Source organism: Taudactylus pleione, unplaced genomic scaffold (assembly GCF_031769625.1).
Source record: "Taudactylus pleione unplaced genomic scaffold, aTauple2 ptg000005l, whole genome shotgun sequence".
Classification (NCBI taxonomy): Eukaryota; Metazoa; Chordata; class Amphibia; order Anura; family Myobatrachidae; genus Taudactylus; species Taudactylus pleione.
Genome location: NW_028284408.1, coordinates 20,613,466 through 20,639,184, shown reverse-complemented (window position 1 = coordinate 20,639,184; position 25,719 = coordinate 20,613,466). Strand labels below are relative to the sequence as shown.

Sequence of the window (25,719 nt, the reverse complement as noted above, 5' to 3'; positions counted from 1 at the left end):
CTTCCCCCCCAAGTGCCTAACCCTAATCCCCCCCTCTAAGTGCCTAACCCTAACCACCCCCTTCCCCGCTGCCTAAACCTAAGTCCCCCGGGGGTGCCTAACCCTAACCCTCCCTCCCCCTAGCCTAACCCTAACCCTCCCGGGGGGGGTGCCTAACCCTAAGTCCCCCCCGGGAGCCCTCCCCCCGCGCGACTGTCCGCTCGCGGCGCCCGGCATCACTACGATTGTGATGCCGGGCGCCGGTCTCCCGGCGTCGGGGAAATGCGGGTGTCTATATCTAGACGCCCGAAATTTCACACATGCCAGGATAAGACAGTCGGGAAGCCGGCTGCCGGTATTTAGGCAGTCGGCTTTCCGATTGCCTCCCCTGCAGCCTAACTCTAACACTCCCGGGGGGGCGCCTAACCCTAACCCTGCCACGTGGCTAACGCTAACCTGTCCCCGCTTACCTTCGTTTGGGTTGGCGGCTGTCTGGCTTTCGGCATCGGGCTAAAGAAAGGCATCGGAATTTGTACACCTATCTTTACTCCTGAGTCGGGCTTTCGATGTCGGGATTACGATGGCCAGCATACTGGCCGTCGTTATATTGACTACATCCCAAATCTACCAGTTTCAAAAACTCTATAACATTGTTAATACATTGTATTCATTAGTTGTGTTCATACTGAAACATTGAAAATTATAAGTGTTTTCATAAATCTTCACAGTGTAGCTGGTATGACCATTACTGGGTAACATAAATAAGTCATGGGGGTCAATCCTATTAGGTGCAAACTGCGAGTATCGAGTTTTTTTCTTGAAACTCGCAGACTTCGTACTAATGCGCGCTCTTGAGAACTCTCCAATCCAATTAAAAATGCCTATTTGTGGTACTTGCAGAGAAGGGGTACATGTGAGAGAAGCGTATAAAAAGTGGAGAGGCCAAGCTGGACCCCCAAAAATTTATAATTTCATTAGCAGGAACGTATAGAAGGCTGTTTGTGGGCATTAGGAAGGTACTGTAGGTTTTTAAATGGTGTCAAATGTGCTTTTGTTTTTTCCTCTTTACATGCAAAAAAATTATAAAAAGCAAACTATTTTCGTTTAATCTCAAAAAAATGAAATGAAATATGCAAAGAAAAAAAAATGAAGGAAAAAAGGCGATTTTGGGGTACTTTGAGGGTACCATAACATTTTTTTTTATAAATTATAAAAAAAAAAAAACTATTTTTTAATTTAAAAAAATATTGAATTTAGGGTGCCTAAACTAACTAACCCCCCCAAAAAATGACATGTAATTATTGGACTACTTAAACTAACTTCTTTAGGAGAGGGGGTCCAAAGGGGTAAGCACAGTGGACCTCATTCAGAGTCGGTCGTTGCGGCCGCTCGGTCGTAAGGGAAAAGGGGCCGGATATGCAAATGAAGCACTCGCAAGTTGCGTCGTTAAGATGGGATCGTTAGCTGGACGAGCGAGGGGAGGATGCGGCCGTAAGACTAAAAACACGCCCCTTTCTTGTTCGCAATACACGCCATCTCCGGGCATATAAGGATTAATCGAGACCATCGGAGATGGTCGTAGAGCTTAAGGTTGACCATACCCTCTCTTAAGCATTACGATCAAGTCAGTGTAAAAACCTCCCATGTCACATGTGCCATGACACTACTTAGTTAATTATGCACTTCCATAAAACACCGTTTGCATAGTCAGGCACGCCTGCGTTCGGATCTCCACTCCCCCGTTCACAAGCACCTTCCCCTGTTACCACCCACAAACACCTCATCCTGTCACTCAAACTAACGACCTGGCTGTGTTCAAGGAGAGAGCAATTTCTGATTGTAACAGCTAGTTTGCGCACGGGCATTGCGAATTTTAAGCATGCGCAGTTTAGCGAACATCGGTTGCGTACAACCGAGCAGCCGCAACGACCGACTCTGAATGAGGTCCAGTGTTCCGACATTTTAACCTTTAAGATTTTCCTTTCCATCTCTCACCTTCAGGGAGTTGCGAATGGAAAAATGCGAATTCAGGGCCTGATTCAGACCCGGTCGCAAGCGCTGAGCGCTCGCAACCGGGTCGATGGTGGCCCACAGCGCATGCGCACAACGGAGCCGGGTCTCGCAACAAAGGTGGCGAGCTGTCGATGTTGAGTGACAGCTCGCCCCCTTTGGTGGGCGGGCCGGGGGGGGGGGTGTGGCTGCCCAAACGGAGGCATTCCAATGAGAACGCCTGTCGTTTGGGGGCAGCCCCACTGACATCACGAGTGATGTCAGTGGAGAGATTCCGGCTCTGTTAAGAGCCAAAATCTCTCTGGGGCTGGCGGTCACGAGACCCTACAACAAGGGTCTCGTCGCAAGCCCGATGGTCGCGATGGTCTTGACCATCATCATGGCCGCTCGCTGTAGCTTTGGGTGGTCACCCACAGCTATGCGAGCGGCCAGGACCTGGCCCTGATTCAGAGTGAGCGCTTTGTCAGAGCGACCGTGTCTGAATCAGGCCCTCAGTCTCAGTGGTTCAGTGCGAGTTGCTAATTGGATTGCAAAATAAATTCACTGTGCGAATTCAAAGAGAAAATAGCAACTCGCACCTAATTAGATTGACCCCATAGTTTCACACTGTACATATAGCAAAAAAGAAGTATAGTGAACATTCTCCAGTGGGTAGTGAAGGGAATGGCTGCTGCACACTATATACCCCTGGTATTTAGTAGTGTGTGCGCGGATACCCTAAACACATCTGGTAGAATGAAATATAGATGACAGGCATCTGGTTTCAGAGTGAATTTGGTGGTGGATCTGATACCATAGGCAGAGCAGATGCACTTTAACTACTTAGGCCACAGCTGATGAGAGTACCTGATTAAAGAATGACAGTGCAGTAGGTTAGAAATACTCACAGGGTGCTGCTTTCTGCTGTGTGTGGTGATACACAGTGACCAGCAGGTGAGAAGGCCTGTAGTGTGGTCCCAAAACCTGAATATAGATAAGCGGTAAAAGTCCTCTCGCCGTGTACAGTATAACCCTAGCAGCCCTGATGATATCTGTAAGATAACTCAGGGATGTCTCAGGGAAATGAGGCAGAGGACCAATACCTTAATTGAAGTGTACCATTATGATGGTGTTAGTAGGGTCTGCCGTCTCCTAATAGCTGGGAGAGTGCACCATGTGCACAATGGTGACTCACAGGTCCAAGATGTACGGTTCACCCGGAGAGGGGTTTTCTCAATTGGAAGCCTGTCTCACCAGAAGTCTGTCCTGGATAAGTGTAGCAGGTGGCCAATCAGCAATGAGGCTGGGATGTGGGAGAGGAAATTCTAATGTTGTATGTTAACTTTAAGTTGAAGTTGTTACTGTGTCCCATGTTTAATTATTGATATTGAATCCTAATCTCTGGATAGTTACCACTAATTGGTGTTATAAAACATTATTTTACTGTTATTTCAGCACAGATTTGTAATATTTCCTGGTTTGTCTATGTGTGACCAATTACCATTTTTACAAGCAGTTTCTAGCACAAATGCTCACCATCACTCCGCAGTTCCTCACTTTCCTGGGTGCACCTCCACTTTACAACATAAACTCCTTTTGGGATCATATTAAATATATCTGGAAAAAAACCTACGCAACCTGACAGCAGTACCAGCACCAGTGCATGGCCTCCCCATCCCTCATCCCAGGGTATTTATACATTATTTCATGAGTGATATAATTCATTGGTCTCTGCATAGCTTCACCTTTCCATTCATCAGCATTATCTGCGGAATATCTACTTTGCATAAAATCACCTGGTGGTCATAAGAATTAAGCAGTACTCCCATAGTGGCAATTTTGTGGATGCCACGTCCTGGATTACTAACAGTTGCCAAAGCTACAAGAAGATTTTTTTGAGGCACTTAAGCTGGCCATAGACTGCATAATAGTGCAGCTGACACGGGGGAGCAACGACCCAAAAATTGGAGCACCTCCATACACTGCACAATGGAGTTCCCGAAACTATTCTATTCAACGATTTATTTTTTCGACCCAAAATTTGCGCTGTCGTTTTTCGCCAAAGTATGCAATTTATGATTTTTTTCCCGGTAATTTATCATTAGGGGGGGTGTCCAAAGGGTTCTGAAAGAAATCCACACATTTTTAGCCAAAAATATGGATTTTGCATTTATTTTTCTCCTGGTCTGGGATGGAGAAAACTTTTCTCCATTTTTTTTTTCGCCTGTTGCCGTTTTCACCTGTTTTTTTTTTGGGTGAAAATTTTGCAGTTTTTTTTTTTTGGAAAACGTGAACAGACAGACCCCTAAACCGGGGACTCTTTTTTTTTTTTTTATATAAATAGAGAAGGAAATATATATAAACCGCAGCCAAATTCCAGCTAGCAAAGTACTGTGGAAAAAAAAATCTATAAATGTGAGAATTAGCAGAATTGGTACATCTCTATCTAGTCGACTCTATTTAATAATACAGTTAGGGGCCATTCCATAGAAAGTGAAACCAAACCAAATTTTTTATTTATTTATTTTTTTGCCAAAATCACTGCTCTTTCAAGGTATATTTGGTCTAAAAAAAACATCAGTGTTTCTTATACTGGTGAAGAGATATGTGGCAACACTAGTATTTCTGTAAATGCGAATACTGAAGCTAGCTGCTATTGGAAACAAATGCACGTGAATAGCAGTATTTCAAGAGGACGTTTAAAAATGTTGTCCACATTTACTACTACACGGACACCATGGGAGAGACGTCATGACTTCTCTCCTACAGTAACGAGGAGCGGCGGCAACCAGAACTCACTCCTGAGCTCCAGAGTCCGGCTCCCCCCACGGGCACTATGGGAGAGCGGCAGACAGCAGCGGACGCAGGATCTTGGACTAAGGGAAGTATTCTGTTTTTCTTTTGTTTTGTGTGTGTGCGCGTGGCACACATAGAGGGGGCTTAGTACTGGGGGCACTATTAGAGGGGGCTTAGTACTGGGGGCATTATTAGATGGGGCTTACTACTGTGAGCACTATTACAAGGGGCTTACTGCTGGGGGCACTATTTCAAGGGGCTTACTACTGGGGGCAGTATTAAAGGGGGCTTACTACTGGGGGCACTATTACAAGGGGCTTACTACTGGGGACACTTTTACAAGGGGCTTACTACTGGGGACACTATCACAGGGAGCTTACTATTGGGGAAACTATTACAGGGGGCTTACTACTAGGTTGAGGGGCACTGAAAGGGCATGTGTGGTGGTCTATACAAGCTTTCATAATTTTGGTAATGGACGATGGTCTGGCTCCTAAACTTTTAAGATGGCACCTAGATTTTACAAAAATTTGTCGAGCCCTGTATTAGACAAAAATGCTAAAACAGCCTGCGGGTGCCGTCCCCACACGTGGGCCGCAGGTCCCTGAGGAAAATCTCCAATAAAGGAGATTGAAGGCTGGCCTATATCATGGTCTAGATTTGATTCTTTTATCTACATGTTTACAAGTCCTAAGAGTGCCACTGATTCACACATTTATTCTATATTATACACACACACACACACACACACACACACACACACACACACACACACACACACATATACATACACATACAATTTCCATTACAGCAGAACAAAGCAAGAGTTATGTATTGTTAAACCTGTTCCAGTTTTTCTTTCCTCTCCCAAACAAATAAAAACCTAGCAGATTTAGCAGCTCTCATTATTTTACTTCTCCTTTTACTGTCTATTATATAGCTACCAGGCTATTGTATAAAAATGCAGTGGACCTTCGTTGCTATAATATTTACAACCAAAATTTTGTTGTGCATTTTTATTATTTAAAATCTATTCTCAGCAAAATATTTGATACTTTGTTGCATATAACCTCTGTACTCATTCTGCTGACATAAATAAAACAATGGAAAAAAATCCACCCTTACACAGTAAGCAAATCACAGGTCTGTTATTGAATGAACCAAAGATAAAATCTCCTTTTGTTTGCACATTATTATTTAAAGTACTATTTGGGGTGAGTGATTCTGACAGCAGGCACAGATGTATTAGCAGAATCTGCACACCGCCTGGTCATACTTATGCATTCAATAATTTACCTGTTCCACAGGCAGCGGCGGCGGTTTGGTGGCGGGTTCTATTCTAAACCCCCGGCGGTTTGACGGCAGGTTCTATTCTGTTCTAAATCCCGGGGGTTTGGTGCCAGTTTTGCAGCGGTTTCTAAATGACAGCCCTGTTCTATTTTGTTCTAAAATGTGTTTCGACTGTGGTTTGGCAGCGGTTTTGCTATATGCAGATTTACTAAGGCCAAAACCGCTGCAAAACTGCCATCAAAACACATTGTAGAATAGAATAGAACAGGGCTGTCATTTAGAAACCGCTGCAAAACAGTCACCAAACCCCCGGGATTTAGAACAGAATAAAACCCGACACCAAACCGCCGGGGTGTAGAATAGAACCCGCCGTCAAACCACCGCTTAGTAAATTTTGCCGTAAGTGTGAATTATTTAGGTCACTAAGGGCCTAATTCACACAGAGATGTGGATTAGTCTTTGCTGGAGCTGTGTCTGAGTTTTATGCCAATGCCATGGCTGATTTCTTAAAAACTGAGACACCCACTTGCAGTGCCTTTCACCTGTGTAAATCCGTCTGACACCATTGAAACTTGCACCTGCCCTATGGCAGGTGCCGTTTCTCCATCTGAACATGGATCCCTGTGTGAGCGGCAGAGCGACTGTCGATGCAGCCACTGTCAGCAACGCGCATGCTTTTGCCTAACCACCCCATACCTCACATGTACGCTCTTTAAAATCCACACTGCCTCCTCCAAAATTAATTCTGCTTCTCAGCTAGGGACACATGCGCAGTGCAACTCTGATGCATGTGCAGTACTTATACCATCGGCCAACTACGTGAACATCAGCATTGTGTGCGGTCAGTGTGCGACTCAGAATACGGTCTGAGTGTTATGTTTATAGAGAACTGTGTCATGCAGTTATTTAACAATGTACTTGTTAAAGTATATATATATCAAATTAATGTATGCAAGATTATCCATTTCAAATGTGCATCTTTGAACAATGTGTTTTTGCTCTTGTGTGTAGAGGAGTACTGGCTGCTGTACGGTGAATGGAGGAAGGGGTTACACTGGTCGCTATGCTGGTTGAGGGGACCTAGTTAGTATACTGTGGTGGTTATGGCACTGACAGAATGGTGCTGGTCTAATGTGGGGACAATAGCTGGGTAAATTGTGGAGGTCATAGTACCACTTATTGCTGCTATTGGTATGTACTGTGCACTGCAGACTTTTGCTTTCAATTTCCTAGCTCCTAACTTCTGGCCCCACATCCTGGTTCTAAAGGTGGGTACATACTTAACGATGTGTGTACCCAGCAATGCAACGGACGACCGCACCACCGACGGGCCGACATATCTTGCAGCCAGTACACATTACACGATCCGGTGCCCGTTCGCCCGATACGTTGCATTAATTAATAATTGCAAACCAGAGGAGGAAGTGCGCTGCCACATCAGTATTATAAAGGGGTTCCAGCAAAAAAACAACCTGCTAATATACAATTGCTTATTAGGACAGCTGTTCAGAGTGAAGAAAACACTCCCCCACAGTGCAAATTTATAAATACATATAGCAAAATAAACTAACAGTATGGAGTTTGGACTCTGGGCAAAATATGAAAGCTCACAACCTGATGTCAAGGGTCCTCATCTTTCTCGGAATCCCTACACTGACATCAAGAAGGTAACACATTTTGGGAGAATTTCAATTCTCTATGACACAGGTTCTCAAACTCGGTCCTCAGGACCCCAAACAGTGCATGTTTTCCAGATCTCCTCACAGAAATCACAAGTGAAATAATTAGCTCCGCCTGAGGATCTTTTAAAATGTGTCAGTAAGAAATGAAAACACCTGTACTCCTGCTGGGTGACCTGCAAAACGTGAACTGTTTGGGGTCCTGAGGGCCGAGTTTGAGAACCACTGCTCTATGATATATCCCACCGTGATGTCTGCCTGTGCACATCACGGTAAGCAATCTTTGCTCATTTTCCTGCACACTGTATGGTGTGTGAGAATATATTATCATGTAGTGTCTTTGCAACCTTTCTGGGAGCACACTAAGGAGGACTGAATATCCCGCTCTGATTTCAAATGCATTGCAGTGACCTTCTTACTGTATTGGCTCACATGATAAAATACTTGGCCAAAATATTTAAGCTTGCCAGCTTAGATATTTTGGCCAAAGTATAAACAAATAAACACACAGCAAATGGCCGTATCTAACATTAGAGCAGTCTAAAGGTCAGCATGTTCAGGCGATGATTGATGTCGGTAACAACCATCGGGAGCACGCATCGCTGGTCGTTTCCGACATTTTCATGCCCGATTAATGAGCGATTGAACAATAACAATATCGTTATCGTTCAATCGCTCATTTTAATCGGCAAGTGGATACCTGCCTTAACAATGACCGCATACAGAAAGATGTGGTCTTTGTCTGACCATATTTACAGTACGACCAAACAGACCAACATCTCTTTATGCATCATAAGATTCTGGTAACGATCTGCTGTCTTTAATAACACACATGCAGTGTGTATGGGAACCTTTAATGATCCCTCTGTTTTTGTCCTTACCTTATAACGTACAGTTTGTGTTTGCTAGCATTAATGACACGCTCCTTCTGAGTTATAAATTGATAGAATCAAGACAATAAATCCATACCATCAACATATAAATTACCAACACCTATAAATATGTACCAGTAAGTATTTATGTACACATACTATAACTTGGTTGGAATAACACCCCACTGCCACAATGACAGGCACTGACTGCAATCTCTAAGCATGAGCTGTCCAGGTCCATAACATATGATTACAGAATGGCTGGGTACTAGATGGATTTAGGGTGTAGAGATCTAGTAGCTCTGCTTTGGAAACAGAACACTACATTTTTGCCATCCTTTTGAACATGTTTTTAATTATAAATCTTTACTTTGTTGTCTATCAATATAAAGCATGAAATGTTCCAAATAATGCATTTTCTGGTTAAAAAAAAAAAATAGTTTAGCTTAACAAAAACTAAAAAGTATATTAAAAAAAAAAAGTGTTTTCAAAGATCAAGTAATAGGTTTAAACCTTACAGCTGTTTTGCAGCAATGAAAAATAGGCTTGCCTGGGCCATGAAGCCCCAGTAGACTACTGAAGGCCGAAAGGTCTGATGAGCCGATTAATCACAATTTTTAATCTTTGGATCATCATTTAGGGTTTTTTTATGCTGTCCAAACATTTTTTTAAAACTATATAAAACAGGGTTGGGGAACCTCAGGCCCAGGGGCCGTATAAGGCCCGCAGAATCATTTGGTCTGGCCCTCTGAGCTTTTTTCTGCTAGCGCTATCTGACTATCAGGGAGCCTAGAATGGCACCCTGCAGAGTTAGGTTTAGGCACTATGGGGGGAGGTTAGGTTAAGGGTGTGGAGAGGATGGGTTATGGGGCTGGGATAAGATAGGGGTACTTAGCTGTAGGCGTCGGGATTATAACCCAGTCGGGATGCCAACAGAAAGAATGCCACGAGTGTTATATCTGCAGAAGGCGCCTGCTCTACAAATGCAGAGTCGGTACACAAAATTATTCTATGATTTATTTTTCATCTCCAATTGTTTATTTGTTTTATGCTTTAATTTCAGAGTACAATGAGACAATAAACTGCATAGGTTTCAATAAATAATGGGGGAGAGCTAAAACATTTGACTGATAATCCTAAAAGATTCTGTATTAAATAAATAAATATAACATTATTAAGTTTTTTTTTGTATAATCTAATAGACATCCAATATGTAAAAAAAAAACTTCAGTCTACAGAACAACCAAACCAAACAGTATATTTATATTGTTTTATTTAAAAGAACCAATCAAATAGAAAACTGCCTAAAAGCCGGGAACAGGCAAAATATATCTATCGCCAAGTGCAAACAACAAACACTTATAATATATTTCAGTCAATGGCAAATTATAAGCTAAAACAGCAGAGTGAGGGATACTGACATACTTTCACTTTCGTATATTCACTGCACTGATCTATGAATCTACTTTTTTTTTTTTTTACCAATTATATTTTTATTAGATACCGTAAATAAATTGAAATATTATAATAATCTCAACAATAACATATACAAAAAAATAAAATAAAATAATATTTAAAAACACAATAAAATAAAAGGAGGGGGACAAAAGAAAAAGAGTAAATAGCTAAATTTTTGATACTACACACTCAGAAAATACATACAAATATCACATTTTCAAAACGGTATTGTATAACCCAGTTCTATATCGACAAAACAATACACTTTTGGAACTCAAGAGACAATATTATTGGAAGGAGAAGGAGAATGTAGTATTCCAATATCAGTTGGGCCAGGTCTCAAGGGATTTCCTCCCAGACTATCCCTATATTCTTTCCATTTAAACCACAGCATATGGGGCGAAGAGACCGCAGTAGAATAGTTACTGTCCGCTGTCTCAAAATCACAATGGCAATTTACTTTATTTATTATATGACCTAAGCTGGGCACACAGTCTGTTCTCCACAATTGAGCAATAGCAGCTTTTGCAGAAATCAGAATGTGCCCCAATATATATCTATCTCCCTTTGATAAGTTCCCCGGGAAAAAATGAAACAGAGCAATAACCGGGTCCAGTGGTATCCCCACTCCCGCAATGTCCCCAATCAAGGTGAACACTTCGACCCAAATAGGTCTCAGTAGAGGGCATGACCAAAATACATGGAAGATACTGCCCACTTCTCCACACTTTCTCCAGCAAAATTTAGAAATGGATGGCCAAATCTTATGTTGTTTCTCAGGGGTGAAATATGATCTATGGAGCAATTTTAAGAACATTTCTGAGTGATTCATACAACGGGACATCTTATAGCAGGTTCGAAAAACCATTTCCCAATCTTCCTTTTCCAATGTTCTTGACCAATCCTTCTCCCATTTTTGTAATGATGTGAATTTGTTTGGTCTATTCTCCGTTATTAGCTGTTGATACCACCATGTAATGCCACCTTTTTGAGTAGAGGACTGGAATTGTTTTAGTATATACCCAGGTAAGGAACTGTGTTGGAGATTGAGGGAGGGTAGGCTCTGAACCCAATGCCGCATCTGCAAGTATTTAAAAAAATCCTGTTTCGGGAGACTGAACTTACTCTGAAGCTCAGAAAAGGAGATAACTTTTCCACCCGACATCATATCCCCCAATGAATTAATTCCTGCAGCATTCCAAGACTCCACCTGTAGGTTTCCAATTAGTCTAGCTATACAAGATAATGAGAGAGCAGTTGTCGGTAAGGAAACATCTTCACGCTTAATAACGAATCTATTCCATGCCTGTATTGTGGCACCAACTGAACCAGAGTGCCTGGAACTTGGGGGCTCTGCGGCGACCGGAAGCCATAACAAATCTGGGAGAGCTAGGGGTTTAACGGCCTCCGATTCCCACGCAACCCAAGGTTTAATGTTATCCTCCATAAACCAATCTCTCGCCTGATTTATCAAACAAGCATACTGGTATTTCTCTATATCTGGGAATGCAACTCCTCCTTCAAGTTTAGGTAAAGAGAGAGTTGCTCTTGCTATTTTCGGCCTACCCCCTTTCCAGATGTATCGGCCTATGGCTTTGTTAAATTTATTGCACATAGGTTTAGGAAGAACTCTGGGAATAGTACGAAACAGATACAGCAGTTTTGGCAGTAGCACCATTTTAAAGGCAGCTATTCTGCCCAGCCAGGATACTTCATGTAGCATCCAGTCTTTCAAGGCCACTTCAAAATTGGCCAGTAGAGGGGCATAATTGCATTCAATTATATCTTTGGTTCTAGTCAGGCGCACTCCTAAATATTTCAGGGAACATGATACCCATGAATAGTTAAAGGATGATTTTAAAAATTCTAATGTGTCCGTGGGGATATTTATTGGGAGGGCTTCGGATTTATTAGAATTAAGCTTATATAATGAGACCCTTGAATAAGCATCCAGCAGATGGTGTAGAGCAGGGAGGGAGTCTCGGGGATTATACAGACTAATCAAAACATCATCCGCAAATAGACAAATTTTGTGGCTAGTATTCCCCAGCTTAGGGCCCTGAATTTCATGTGACCCTCTGATTTTTTCAGCCAGAGGCTCAATTGCTAGCGCGAAAATTAATGGGGAGAGAGGACACCCCTGACGGGTGCCATTAGAGATGTTAAAATTAGAGGAAAGGCAACCGTTTACATATACCCTAGCTGAGGGGACCGTGTACAATGCCAGAATGGAATCTACAATTAATCCCTGAAACCCAAATTTCGTAAAAACCTCCCGGAGGTAGCCCCAGTGTAGTCTGTCGAAGGCCTTTTCCGCGTCTAATGATAAGAGTAGTAGTTGTTTTTGAGCCTTCTCACAATGTTCTATAATATTAAAGGCTCGTCTGGTGTTATCAGGTGATTGGCGACCCATAACAAAACCCACCTGGTCTGCATTAATTAAAGATGGTAGCAGTGGGTTGAGTCTTAAAGCTATTAATTTGGCGAAGAGCTTAATATCAGCATTTAGTAGAGCAATGGGCCTATAATTCTGAACCTCAGTGGTGGGTTTGCCTGGTTTATGAATGGCTATAATCTGGGCTTCTAGCATTTCTTTGGGAAATATTCCTGACTTGGTAGCTTCATTAAACACTAGTAAAAGTACCGGCGCCAAATCCGCCTTGTAAACCTTATAAAAATTAGAGGGATATCCATCAGGACCAGGGGCTTTATCTAAGGGCATGAGATCTATAGCTTTCTCAACCTCTTCTATGGTCCACGGAGCATTAAGAGTTTCACATGTGGCCGAGTCTAGGACAGGGAGATCTACATCCCTGAGGAACTCTTTAATTCCCTCTAAGCTTGGTTGAGGAGTTAAAGGATCCTCCCGTAGATTATATAATTTAGCATAATACTCAGCAAAGGAGTTTGCTATTTTAAACGGATCGATCACCCTACCCCCTTTCGATTTATTAATCGAATATATCTTTTCTCTAGCCCGCTTTCCTCTTAACTTACGGGCAAGTAATCTCGATGCACGGTTTCCAAATACATAAAACTTCTGATTCAAACGGGCAAGGTTCCTATGCACCTCCTGTAGTAAAAAGACATTAAGTTGCTTGCGTGCCCCAGCTAACTCTTTATATATGGTTTTATTTGCTGGGTCCGCTTTATGAGCTGTTTCTAGTGAGTTAACAACCTCTTCTAAGTTTGCCCATTTTAATCTATATTCTCGTTTAAACTTGGCGGCAATTTGTATTGCAGAGCCCCGAACAACAGCCTTCAAGGTGCACCAAAAATTAAAGACAGAGGTCTCATCTGGTTTGTTATTGATTAAGTATTCCGATAAGGACTTCTGAATATGTTGTTGAGCCTCTGGCTGAGCAAACATATGTTTACCTAATCTCCACGGGCCAGGGATATGTTGTCTATGTGCAATGTCCCATGAAAAGAAAATAGGGGAATGATCAGACCATGCCATAGGCATAATATCTATTTTTTTAATAGAAGATAGCGTAAATTTATCAGCTAGTACTAAGTCTATTCTTGAGTACGAGCCATGAACATGTGAGAAAAATGAGAAATCTCTATCTGCTGGATGTTTAATTCTCCAAATGTCATATAGCTCATACTCTGCAAGGAGCTGTCGGAATCCTCTAGAACACTCGGTAGACTGCCGATTCCTGGGCAAACTTTTACTGGACCTATCTAACAAGGGGTCGGGCACAAGGTTAAAGTCTCCCATAATAATAATGGCACCTTTACTGTATTTCTGGAGAAAAGCACAAAATTTCCTACAAAAATTCAATTGACGTGTATTGGGGGCATATAGGGACGCTATGGTAACCTCCTTACCCTCTAATTGACCCACCAGCACTAAATATCTCCCTCCCGGGTCAGAATATTGTTTGTTCAGTACAAATGAACAATGTTTTGAGATAAGGATTGCTACTCCAGCTTTCTTAGATGGACCGCTAGCCATATAGCAAAGGGGAAATCTATCATTATTAAACGCTGGTGGAGAGGAGACGCAAAAATGTGTCTCCTGAACTGCTACAATTTGAGCCTTTAATTTATGGAAATGATTTAAAGCGAGCCTTCTCTTATGCGGTGAATTAAGCCCTTTGGCATTAATTGATATCAGATTAACCATAATAAAGTATTATGAGATAGTTGAAAACCAGTGGGAATTTGTAACCCCTGAGCTGTGTATAGCGACAATTTGAATCAGTACATCTTGGCCTACTACAATCAAATAATAAAAAAACAAAAGGGGGAAGAAAAAATAAATGAATAAATAAAAAACAGAAAAATAAAAACACAATGATAAAATTAAATAACAACAAAAAGATAAACTAACTGAAATGCCCTCACTTGAGGTCAGAGACGGTTGCCTAACCATGGCAACACGATTGGGGTACATGGGAAATTAAACACATGTCATACACCACCTTAAACAACATTAGGAATACAAGGTCATAACTATAACCTAGATCAGCGGAACTTCTAGACCTGAGATAAGATAACTTGAATTTCTCCCCAGCCTACAAAGGAACCCATTTAGACACTATGACCAACATAATAACAAAGAATCTAACTCAATATTACAGTCTTACGGTTCTTGAGACTAATCAACTCTACCATATAGGCATGGGGAAAAAACAAAAAACAAAGTTATTCGAAATCATTACAATTCAGCAGTCGACCAGTCCTTCTGAATATGGCGAAGAGGAGAGCATCTAGAAGAGGACACTTCTACCTTCATCTCTGAAAGAAATTTCTCACCCTCTTCAATAGAGGAAATGGTGGTCAAGGAGCCATTGCGTGAGATGAGGAGTTTAGTAGGAAAGCCCCATCTGTAAAGAATATCAGCTTTTCGAAGGGCAGAAGTGATAGGTTGAAGTGAACGTCTCTTTAGTAGAGTAGCCTGCGATAGATCTCCATATAATTGCAACTGGCCCATAACAGCGGCCGATTCCTCCGATGGACGAGAAGCTTTCAACAGAGCCTCTTTAATATGGAAGTGCATACACATGAGGACATCTCTTGATGCGTTCTCTGGTGCCCTTTTGGCTTTGGGGAGCCTATGAATACGGTCGATCAAAAGATCAGTAGATTTCGCAGAAGGAAGAAGCTTTTGAAACAGAGACATTGTGTAATCGTGGAGGCTGCTATTGGATATATTCTCAGGAACGCCTCGTAGCTTTAGATTATTTCGGCGTGAACGGTCCTCCAAGTCACACACTTTATCTTTGAGTGATGCTATTTCATTCTGCATTGCTTCATGCATTGTGATGAGATCGTTATGTGACCCCACCACTTCACCCATTTTCGTCTCCAAATCATCCGTACGACCTCCAAGATCATCTATGGAGTGTTGACAAGACTGAAGAGTAGCCCGAAATTCAGCTGCAACTTCATTTTTAAATTGTGAGAGGAGTTTTTTCATTGTACCCACTGTAAGAACTTCTCCATCCTCTGAAGTATCCTGAGAGGGGCCCGGAGGTGTCGCCCCTTCGCTTTGTGCAGGTTGAGATATAGCGGACCCCTTTCGTGCTGCAGACTCATCAACAGCCTTTGATTTAGGAGATTGAGATGAGGCTTTGAAGAAAGAAATTTGAGAGACAGGTTTCTCGACTCTCGGCTTCTTAGGCGCCATGTATGATATTAAGATTGTTGCAGAATAGAGATATGAATTAGCACAGACACACCAACATGTAATGACTTCAATATGCTGAACTGATCTCAGGTCTTACTATAGGCGGTATTGAACATGTGTTAAAGTGAAGTAGCGACTACATCTCACTGAGTTCAGAATATACTTGCAGAGTAATTACTGATAGATTTGCTCAAATAAAATAAAATTGGCTGTGCTTAAGCAGAAGAGTCAGCCTGAATACTTTCCAAAATGGCCACCGGACCTTTATAGAGATCTCATTTCAGGCCTGGCTGTGCTGGGGAAAATCTGCCCCTGACTCTTGGATGTCAGGACTGGGGGAAAGGCAGGAGGGGAGCAATCTCAAGCCAGTTTATATCAGGCAGCCTAAGCCACCTACTCACACCAGCAGGACAGCGCAGATGACAGATGCAGGCTGAGTGCAGGACGCCCAGCTACAAATACAGCCGACTCCTGGGGCCTGTTAATCCTCCTTCTAGAGGGTAAGGTGAGCACCAGCAGTCCCTCAAAGAGATCTCCGGATAATGCGGGTCAGGAGAAAGAGGCTACCTTAAGGCGCGAGTTGCGCGTTACCGCGGGGCGCTCCGGCGGGTCCCACTCCAAATCCAGTCCCCGGCTTCACAGGTCTGACAGGCCTCAGTGCGTCGCTATGCGCCGGTGGTCGGCTGACACTTTCCCCGGACTTCTGACACAGCCGCAGGTGTCCCAGCAGACTCCCGAGAGGCCCCGCAAAGCGCTTCAGACCTTTGGGGTCCGGGAGAGGGTCTCATTAACCCCTTTTGTATGGGATTCAGCAGGAGCCCACAGGGATTGTGTCCACTCGCGTCTGCAGTCAGGCCACGCCCCCATCATGAATCTACTTTTAATTTCATTATAGATCATTTATTTGTTACAGAAATTTGTTTTCCCAGAATGAAAGCTGTGTGGGTAGCATTGGAGCTTAACAAAGGAAAAACACCCTTCTGAGCACCATTTATCCTTGTCCTCCAATTCTAGTCTTTTGCAAGAGAGAAAATTCAGCATTCTAAGCAAATTTCTTTAGATTGTAACTGAAGAACTTGGGCCAAATGTAATAGGATGAGAGTTTAGAAAATGTCTGAAAAACATGCGAGTTTGCTCTGTTGCTTTGCTCTCGGACTCTATTACATTGGCAGAGTTTACTAAGTTAGAAACCTCACATTTTCTAAACTCTCAACTATTACACTTGGCCCCATAATTCTTCCCAGTTTGCAGGAAAGGTGTAACCGGAGTAGTAATCTTGTTCAGCATTTTCCCAGGTCCAGTGTACATGTAAAGTACACAAGGGTTGATGAATTCTCAGTGATAAATTATGCCATATTAGTCGGGATGTAGTCAATTTACCGAACCCCGGGATGCGAGCCGTCAGGATTCCGATGAGGGATTAAGGATAGGCTTCGAAATACAGACACCTATCTTTAGCCAGAAGCCGAAAAACCGTCAGCCGGCATCCCGAACGAAGGTGAGCGAGGTCAGGTTACAGTTAGCCGTGCGGGGGGGTGCGCTAAGGTTTAGGTTTAAGCACCCCGTGGGATTTATGATGGGCACCCACCCTCGGTGTTAGGGTTAGGCTGAGGGGTTCGGGGTAGGGTTAGACACCACCGGAAGGAGGTTAAGTTTAGGGTGCGGGGAGGGGTGGGATAGGTTTAGGCACCCCCGGGGGGGACTTGGGGTTAGGCACCACCCGGGAAGTTAAAGCATTTTCATTATCTCATGATTGGAGATGGAGAATGTGAATTTTTTGAGTTGTTCAGAAACCAGAGACTGAAAATAACATAGCCTATCAATTTACTATAAAGTAGTAACCCATGATTATAAGTAAGGCCTTGTGAATATTAGTCATACAGCATTCTAGCAAATAGATAGTCTCTGTAATGCCAGTCCACACAAAGGCTGACTCCACTTTCAGTAGGTGAGGGTCACTTTAAGATCATATGAAATAATGCAGGCTGATTGTCATAAGAGATAAACTAATGAATCAGAACAGTGTTTTAAATCAATATAGGTTGATAAACTGTGTTTATTCAAAGCTATTATTTCCCTAGCTGCTACACGCAGGTATTGTGGAATAAATCAATATTCAACAATTAGTCACATCACTAAGGGTGGGTAAACACTACAACCATAACCCACCCCTAACCCTAATAAGCTAACCTAAATGGGCAGACTAGATGGGCCAAATGGTTCTTATCTGGCGTCAAATTCTATGTGTCTATGTAACAACGGATCAGTTTGCTCACGAATCCACTATCAAATCGGCCGATTGTAAGATATATGCACAATATTTCTGGACTGAGATCACAATTGAGCGGGTATTTAAATTTGCCCACCCAGTTGAGATGTCAGTGGTCCCTGCAGCAAGTGTATGGGCGGTCGGCAGATCACCCATACACACATGCACCAATATATATTTGAAATATATCGGCATCAGCTGTGCTGCAGGGCCGACCTATGTTTGTGACCAACGTCGTTCACAGAAATACGGATGTACACACTTTTTGATGGACTTGCGATATATCATTCATCAATCGAACAAATGATATATCAACAAGTGTGTACCCTGCATTAGTCAAGAGGTACTAAAAATCTAAAATACAGGGTCAAAATAATCGTTATGCAAAATTTATTGAAAAAATTGGTGCTGCTAGTTATAGTGTGTTTAGAACAAATAGAAAAAATACTTATCCGTGTAGATGCTGTAATAAACGTCAGTTCTAATATTCTTTCTTTGTCTTTACCCAAAGTTCCGAGATCCTAGTATATTCACAGTGACAGCAGTCCAGGTGAGAATGTCCCCTTCTTAGCCAACGCGTTTCGAGACGGAGTCTCCGTCTCGAAACGCGTTGGCTAAGAAGGGGACATTCTCACCTGGACTGCTGTCACTGTGAATATACTAGAGATCTCGGAACTTTGGGTAAAGACAAAGAAAGAATATTAGAACTGACGTTTATTACAGCATCTACACGGATAAGTATTTTTTCTATTTGTTCTAAACACACTATAACTAGCAGCGCCAATTTTTTCAATAAATTTTGCATAACGGATATTTCTTTGGATTTTTGGGGAAAGATCTTTATTGAAAAGGCTGCAGCATAGTTTTGAAGCGCCCAAGACTTTCTTCCACCTTGTTGTTGTATTCAGGGTCAAAATCATGTTGAAATATTGAACTTGAGATGTAGGACACTGAATTTTGCTATATAGTTAAAAGTTATTTTTCATTTAACAAACATTTCCAAGTTGTTGGCTGTAATCTTCAGTACGACTTTTGACAGAAGTCTGCTGTATGCAGGAAAGTCTTCTTCCAATGTCACAGTTTTATTTCTGATAGTAGTTAGCTGAAATGTGTGTGTATAATCTGTCAATGTTATTAGTAACAAATGTTATTGTAATCTTAAGGCGCATATCCACTTGCCGATTTCTTTGAGCGATTGAACGATAACGATATTATCATTCAATCGCTCATGAATCGTGCACATTAATGTCAGAGACGACCAGTGATTCGCGCTCCCGCTTATCATTTCCAACAACAATCATCGGCTGAACAAGCTGGTCAACCTGACGATAACATCATGTTGAGCATGTTAGGGGATGATTGATGTGCCTGCACTGTTCATTCGGTGTAGGCACAGCACAGACTGTGAAACGACTGCATGATTACATGTCGTAATCGTGCATAATTTTTTTGTTCTGCTAGTGGATGTGCCCCTTTACATATAAGTTTGAATTTTATTTATTTGTCCTTTGCTCAAGTGCTATCTGTGAAAGTTTTGCACAGTAAATATATCATTGAAAGTGTTACCATTGAAATTATTACATAGAATAGCTGGCATAACAATCAGAGCAGGCATTTTTTTCCTGCAATACTGGAATTTAAGTAGTCCAGTATTGTCATATAAACAGGGAAGGAAAGGGGCACGCAAGCATTTTAGGATGCTGTGATATACTGTAGCAAGAAACGTAAAGTGATAAAAATCTAACACAGGGTAACATGTGGGTAAATGTGAATAAATTATGCAGTCAAATCACTGAATGATGCATTTTGACAGTGGAAACACTATGGTATGAAAACATTTCTGTTCACTTTCATATCACAATAAGGGCTCGATTCAATTAGCCGCAAATTACTTGTGGCCATGAGTAAGTGCGGCTATATGCCACACTAGCGGTACTTCTGGACCTTTGTTTGCAGCCCCCATGATGGCACTGCTATACAACTCTAAGGGGTCAATCCCCTTAGAGTTGTACTCGATGTACTCGAGCGTGTGAACCATCGCGACAGCGGGCGCAGTTGACGGCAGCCCGAATTTGCATAAAAGTGCTCGCAGCCCCACAGGGCTACGAGCAAAATTATGCAAATTCGGTGTCGGAGCCAAACGTGAGGGGTGCGAGGTGCGGTCCCGTTGCAAAGGCAACTCGCACCCTTCGCCTGTAATTGGCCCCTAAATGTTCTAAAGATGAAACAGAATACTATGGTCTTGGATGTGGATACTATGGTGTTTCGAATTGCAAAAGATTAAAATCTATGGAGGGGGATTCAATTGTTTTGTGGGCGTCGATAATTAATGGCCGCTGAATGGACCAGCTGGGAACAGAAATGTGTGCGTCCGCGGCTCTTGCTTCCAAACAGAGCAACAATTTAATTGCTCCATCAGGCCCCCAAAAATAGAAAAAAAAGATATATAAACACACTCTAGCACTAAACAAGCTGAGAGCTCTTACTGTAGAAAAAAAACAGCACTCACGTTTAGATGAAAAAATCCACAAGTTTATTCACATGAAGAGAAGTGGGGTATGCAGCATTGGCTAGCAGTGGCCCAACGACCGTTTCCACTGTCTTGCAGTTTTCCTTGTGGATTTTTTCATCTAAACGTGAGTGCTGTTTTTTTCTACACTAAGGACTCTCAGCTTGTTTAGTGCTAGTGTGTGTTTATGATTTTTCTCTGGACCTGGCACCCCCCTGCTGTTGCTGTTACTAGAGTGCCATCTCTAAGGTGTGTGTGTATATTATATATATATATATATATATATACATATATATATAACTGTGTCATTGTAGCAGTTATTAATAGTTGAGAACTATTAGCATTGTTTTGTTTGAAAAAATTTTGCTAACAGTGGTAGGTTATGGCAGGGGAAATAAGATCAGATTGACTTTAAGGTGAAACTAAGCTCTCCGTTCAGCCAGATCCCAAAGAGCTATGACAGTAAAGACTTATGAACACAGTGGAAGGTAGTTCCAAGGTAGCATTAGAGTCAGATATTTACTAAAAGTGCACAGAAAGTGTTGAGGCGACGTGGGCTAAAGTGAAACTGAGGCCAACTTACTAAGGGCCTGTTGGGATACGCCAAGTATCTGTGAAGCAAAAGAAGCCAAACATTTACAGCAAATGGGAAATCGGGCAAGTGCTGCCAGAACTATTTTCCATAGAGTTAAATGGACAGATGTCCCAAAAACAATTACTGGACCTTAAAAAACTAGCAAGCAGGAATTGTACCAGAAGGCACTGTCATAAGTACAAAAAAAAAGCAAGAGCGGCCTTTTGTTGACTTTCATTGTTATGGGCATTACCAAATGACACACTCATCTTAAAATTGTACATAACAGATTAATCAGTTCTGAGGTAGAGCCTCTTGAATCTCAAGGCAAAGCAGCCAATCTGTCCGTAATGATCATCAAAAAGACTACCAGGAACATGGAGCCATAATTTTGTCCTGAAGGCCACAGATCAATGTAGTTCAGCATTGAAGTAGTGTTTGCCCCTACAGACATCTGCCGCTTGAGAAGTTAAGAACCCATGTACAGAAGCGGTCTATTGTGCCCATCCATAGTGCCATCGCTGGATGGAAAATTAGGAATCATTGATACAATAAAAGGAAAGACCTTAATATTCTGGTCTTTAAAATTCTCAAATATGGATTGATGCAAGATCTTGTACATATGGCAGCCCTTCTGTCACGACCAGGGTATCTCTTCCCAGGAGCAGGCGGTGCTTACCAGTGCGGACACTGTGGCGTGGCCCTTCCGGCAGGGGAGCTGGTGCTTGGAGACTGGCACTGGGTGGGCACGGGGAGTCCTGCTGGCAGGGGTAAGGCTATCAGCATCACCATGCTGCGATTGTCTGGACATGGCCATCTTGCCTAAGGTCATGTGACATAGTGGGCCTATCCTGATGCATCAGGTGATCTCTTCCAGCCATTCACACTCGGCTACTGTGTACTTAAGGGGGTTTGGAGCTCCCTGTAGTTGCCAGTGCAACGTGTTTCACAGCTTGCTGTGAGAGAGTTCCCTGTACTCCTAAGCCTTGTTCCTGCTCCGGGGCTTTTTCTGCCTCCTGTCAGCTAATCGGCTACCACAGATCTCCCAGCACCGTTCTGACCAGTCCCACAGTCTCCAGTCCAGGGGTGACTGCCTTGTCTCCCACTGGGTACCCACTCCTGTGTTTTGAAACCTGTCGTTAACCCCTCGTGCATCACTGGGTACCCACTCCTGTGTTTTGAAACCTGTCGTTAACCCCTCGTGCATCAAGGATATCTCATTCAGCCATATTTGCATCATTTCGGGATTCCACTTTAGACATCGATGCCACTTTTCTGGACATTGACTTTGTTCTCTCCCACTACAGTGACATATCATCCATATACCGCAGTTCTAAGTTTATTCACATTTGGACTCTAATTATTACCTGTATATTTTCATGTCTACCAATAACCATATAAAACAACCGACTTTCCAATTTAAATCTGTTCCTGCTTTTACTTCTGTTTCCACCCCGGGTCCACAAAAACTCCAGTCCATAACACCTTCTATACAATGGATGAGGTACAGATAGCCACAAATATTGATAACAAATCCTTGAAGGATCATGAAGCCTCAATAATTTTTGATTAGCCAAGTGTTTAAAAAAATGCAATTTATAATTCAAGCTTTTGATTACTTTTTCCCCCTGAATTGATAAGAAGAATGTATCCTATGACACACGGTCTAAAGGCCCCCATACACAGTGCGATATAGCAGGCGATCCAACTAATTGGTACGATATCGCTGCTATATCGTAGTGTGTGTGGGCATGATATCGTCCAGTGCGCGCTCCTGTGGGGTCCTACATCGCATCTCCAGATCATGCATGTTCACTTGATCTGGGGATGCGATGTATGATCCCATGCAGAGCTATGCGGGTGGGGGAGGAGGTGCCGGCATTTCGCCGGTCGGCCACCCGAACGCTCCTTGTGTGGGGACCGCCCGATATGTCGGCTGTCGGATCGCAAGTCGCATCGAAAAGTGCATATCGCACCATGTATGGGGGCCTTAAGATGTTCAGTGCTTTGCCAATAATGAACCAATTATAAAGTAATAATGACAATGTTGAGATCAATTTTTACAATAAACATAATCAGCATTTGTTTGCCTCATTAGCATATGTCTATATTAGTACTACAAGTGTATGTATGGAGTATTTTACAGAACTAAACTCAAAGAAATATTTATTTTAAAACAGGATTGAATGCAGTAAATGCTGTCAGCTCATGACACAGCAGATGAGGCTCCTATTCCAATCTGCTTACATGCTAATACAGTAAGCACTGCACTGCTTACGCTCTCCAGAATCAATTTATAAAATGTCATATCTTGAATGCCACTTGCTTAACACTGCAAATAATTTGTTTAAACTGTAAACTGAGAAGCACATCCCACGACAACGGGCAAATATTGCAGTGTTAATAGGCTTGGCTCAAAATGGCTAGAAGTGTCCTTATGCATGGAGATACTGCACCACGTGCACTTCTGAGATTGTGAACACAAAGAATTGCTGTCATGCTTTCCAGGAGCACAGGTATATATTAATTAGATATTTGTGCATTATACATGTTTCATCCGTTATTCTGCATGGAAACTTGAAAATTATGTACTGCCACCTGGGAATCATTGTTATATAAAGGAACATGCATAAAAGGCAAAAACATTATTTCTGAGTGAAATATCATGAGAAAAAAACATATTAATGAGCTTCAACATAGTACAATACGATATTTCTATTGCATTTGCCATCAAATATATGCTTGAGTTACAGAACTTTCCATATTATCCAGAAGGCAGCTGTGTAATGTAATTCCTATCAGATATTTAATACCTGTCTTGCCATACTATTTGGAAATCTTATTTATTTACATGATTATCAACTAATTCCAACCTTTGTAAATACTACTTATAGAAACAGCTGTAAACATAGTTTGTGAACCATTATGAAATAATCATAGATTGCATTTATAATTTATGCGATTGTCACAAATGACACTACAGCAATTGGTTACATTTGCTAATTAGTAATCGGGTACCAAGGCAATGAGCGCTGGAAACTGTATGGTCAGGACTGAATCCATTATATTCTGCTGCTCACCTGGCAATGTCTATGCCATCTGTCATGTGAAAGATAATTAATACTCAGCCTCACAACCATGGAAAACAGGTGGTCACTGTACATTTATCCTATCTCCACAATGGAAACAGAGCAAGGAGATTCATTTTATACCATGACAGGATTCTCAAATCTCCCGGGAAATTACATGTAATTTTTATATTTTTTTTAAAATGCTGAGTGCTTATTTCCATCAGTTATACAGTATGTGCAAAGGAGATAGATCTGGATATGCCAGGAAAATACCACCCTGACAAGAGCCAGGGAGGAGAGCAGGAGATCCAGGCAGAGAGGGGACCATTATACATTATACATGCTGCCTGTGCTCCAACTGCTGCTACTCCCCTGTCAGCCATTTTACAGAGCTTATCTCAGTGTCTCTGATATCACCAACAGCTTCCACCATTTTATTCCTCTCTTTCTGTGTTTAAATGACAAGAAATATACTCTCCAGCCAGGGGGCTTTGGCATAGCAATCCCATGATACCGTGACCTGGGCACACGGGGACCCCATAGCAACCCCCTCCCCCCCCGGGGGCTATAATGCAACGTGGCGCTCAGGTACAAAAGTTACCCAGGAGGGGGAGGAGAATAACCCATAATGCAGATGCCCCAGGAGGAAACATTATTGCCATTACTAGGGCCATACAATGTGCCAGGCAGGTTGCATGCAGGGGAGGTGGCACTGCAGCAGCTGGGGCACGGAATGTGGAGCATACGCTAAATGGGTCTCATAACACAACAAACAACCGGCCACAGGACACCATTACCTGCTGCTCCTTATAGCCTACCTATATACCTCTCCAGTCCACTCCCAGGGCACCTATACCCTGCAGACTGGTGTCCCCAGCGCTAACACCAGGGTGCGAGGTCCGGGGAGGCTCCGCCTGCGACTCACCTTGTTCTCGGGAATAATCAGCACCTCGCTGTTCTCATCCTCCTTCTTGGCCTCTTTCTGTGTCAGCGACGAATTAAAGGCTAATTTCACCATGTCTGCTCTCAGGACCCCACCTGGGAGGGAGCGGCTGCGGGTTCCTGGCTGTCACCGAGCGGCTGCTGCTGGGGGACTCGTCTCTTTGTTGTCAGCGGAATCTGGCTGCGAAGCTTCGTGGAGACGGGAGGAGGAGGCGGAGGAGGAGAGAGAGAGGGAGAGAGGGCGAGCCACAGCGTGACGCACGGCAACAACAGCACCAGCGGCAGCGGCCAGCGCCCGGCACAGCACAGCACACTGTCAGCAGCGCTGGTATTGTCATACGGGGATCGCAGACAGTGATGTAATGCGCTAGATGCACTCTTCCAGGTGTCAGTACATGGCACCATCTTGTATACAGGAGGAGGGCACCTTGGTAATCGCTGCTGCACATGCTGCTATACTGGTTCTAGTCATTGGCAGACTCACATAATGGAGCTGCTTCATATGTGGGCATAGATAGTGGCCATAGATCAGCTAGTTAGGTGGCTCAGTGGAACTGGAACAGCTGTCTCTGTCTGTGGGGTGCAAAGGACCAAGTACAACACTTCCCAGAGCTGGCCCTCATCAGTTTGCGTCCCTAGGCAAGATTTTAGCT

At 42.8% G+C, this 25,719-nt stretch overlaps 1 protein-coding gene across 3 annotated transcripts in view; it reads right to left on the bottom strand.

Annotated features, from left to right (window-relative positions):
- Positions 1-25,372, bottom strand: part of ITM2B (integral membrane protein 2B) — a 64,166-nt gene extending 38,794 nt beyond the window's left edge. For 2 of the 3 annotated variants that reach the window (XM_088444610.1, XM_088444674.1), the window contains exon 1: positions 25,050-25,372. In XM_088444610.1, coding sequence (XP_088300736.1) covers positions 25,050-25,142 — 93 coding nt within the window. In that variant the 5' untranslated portion in view covers positions 25,143-25,372. The remainder of the gene's footprint in view (positions 1-25,049) is intronic. The other variant, XM_088444735.1, reaches the window with a different exon arrangement.
- Positions 25,373-25,719: the final 347 nt, after the last annotated feature.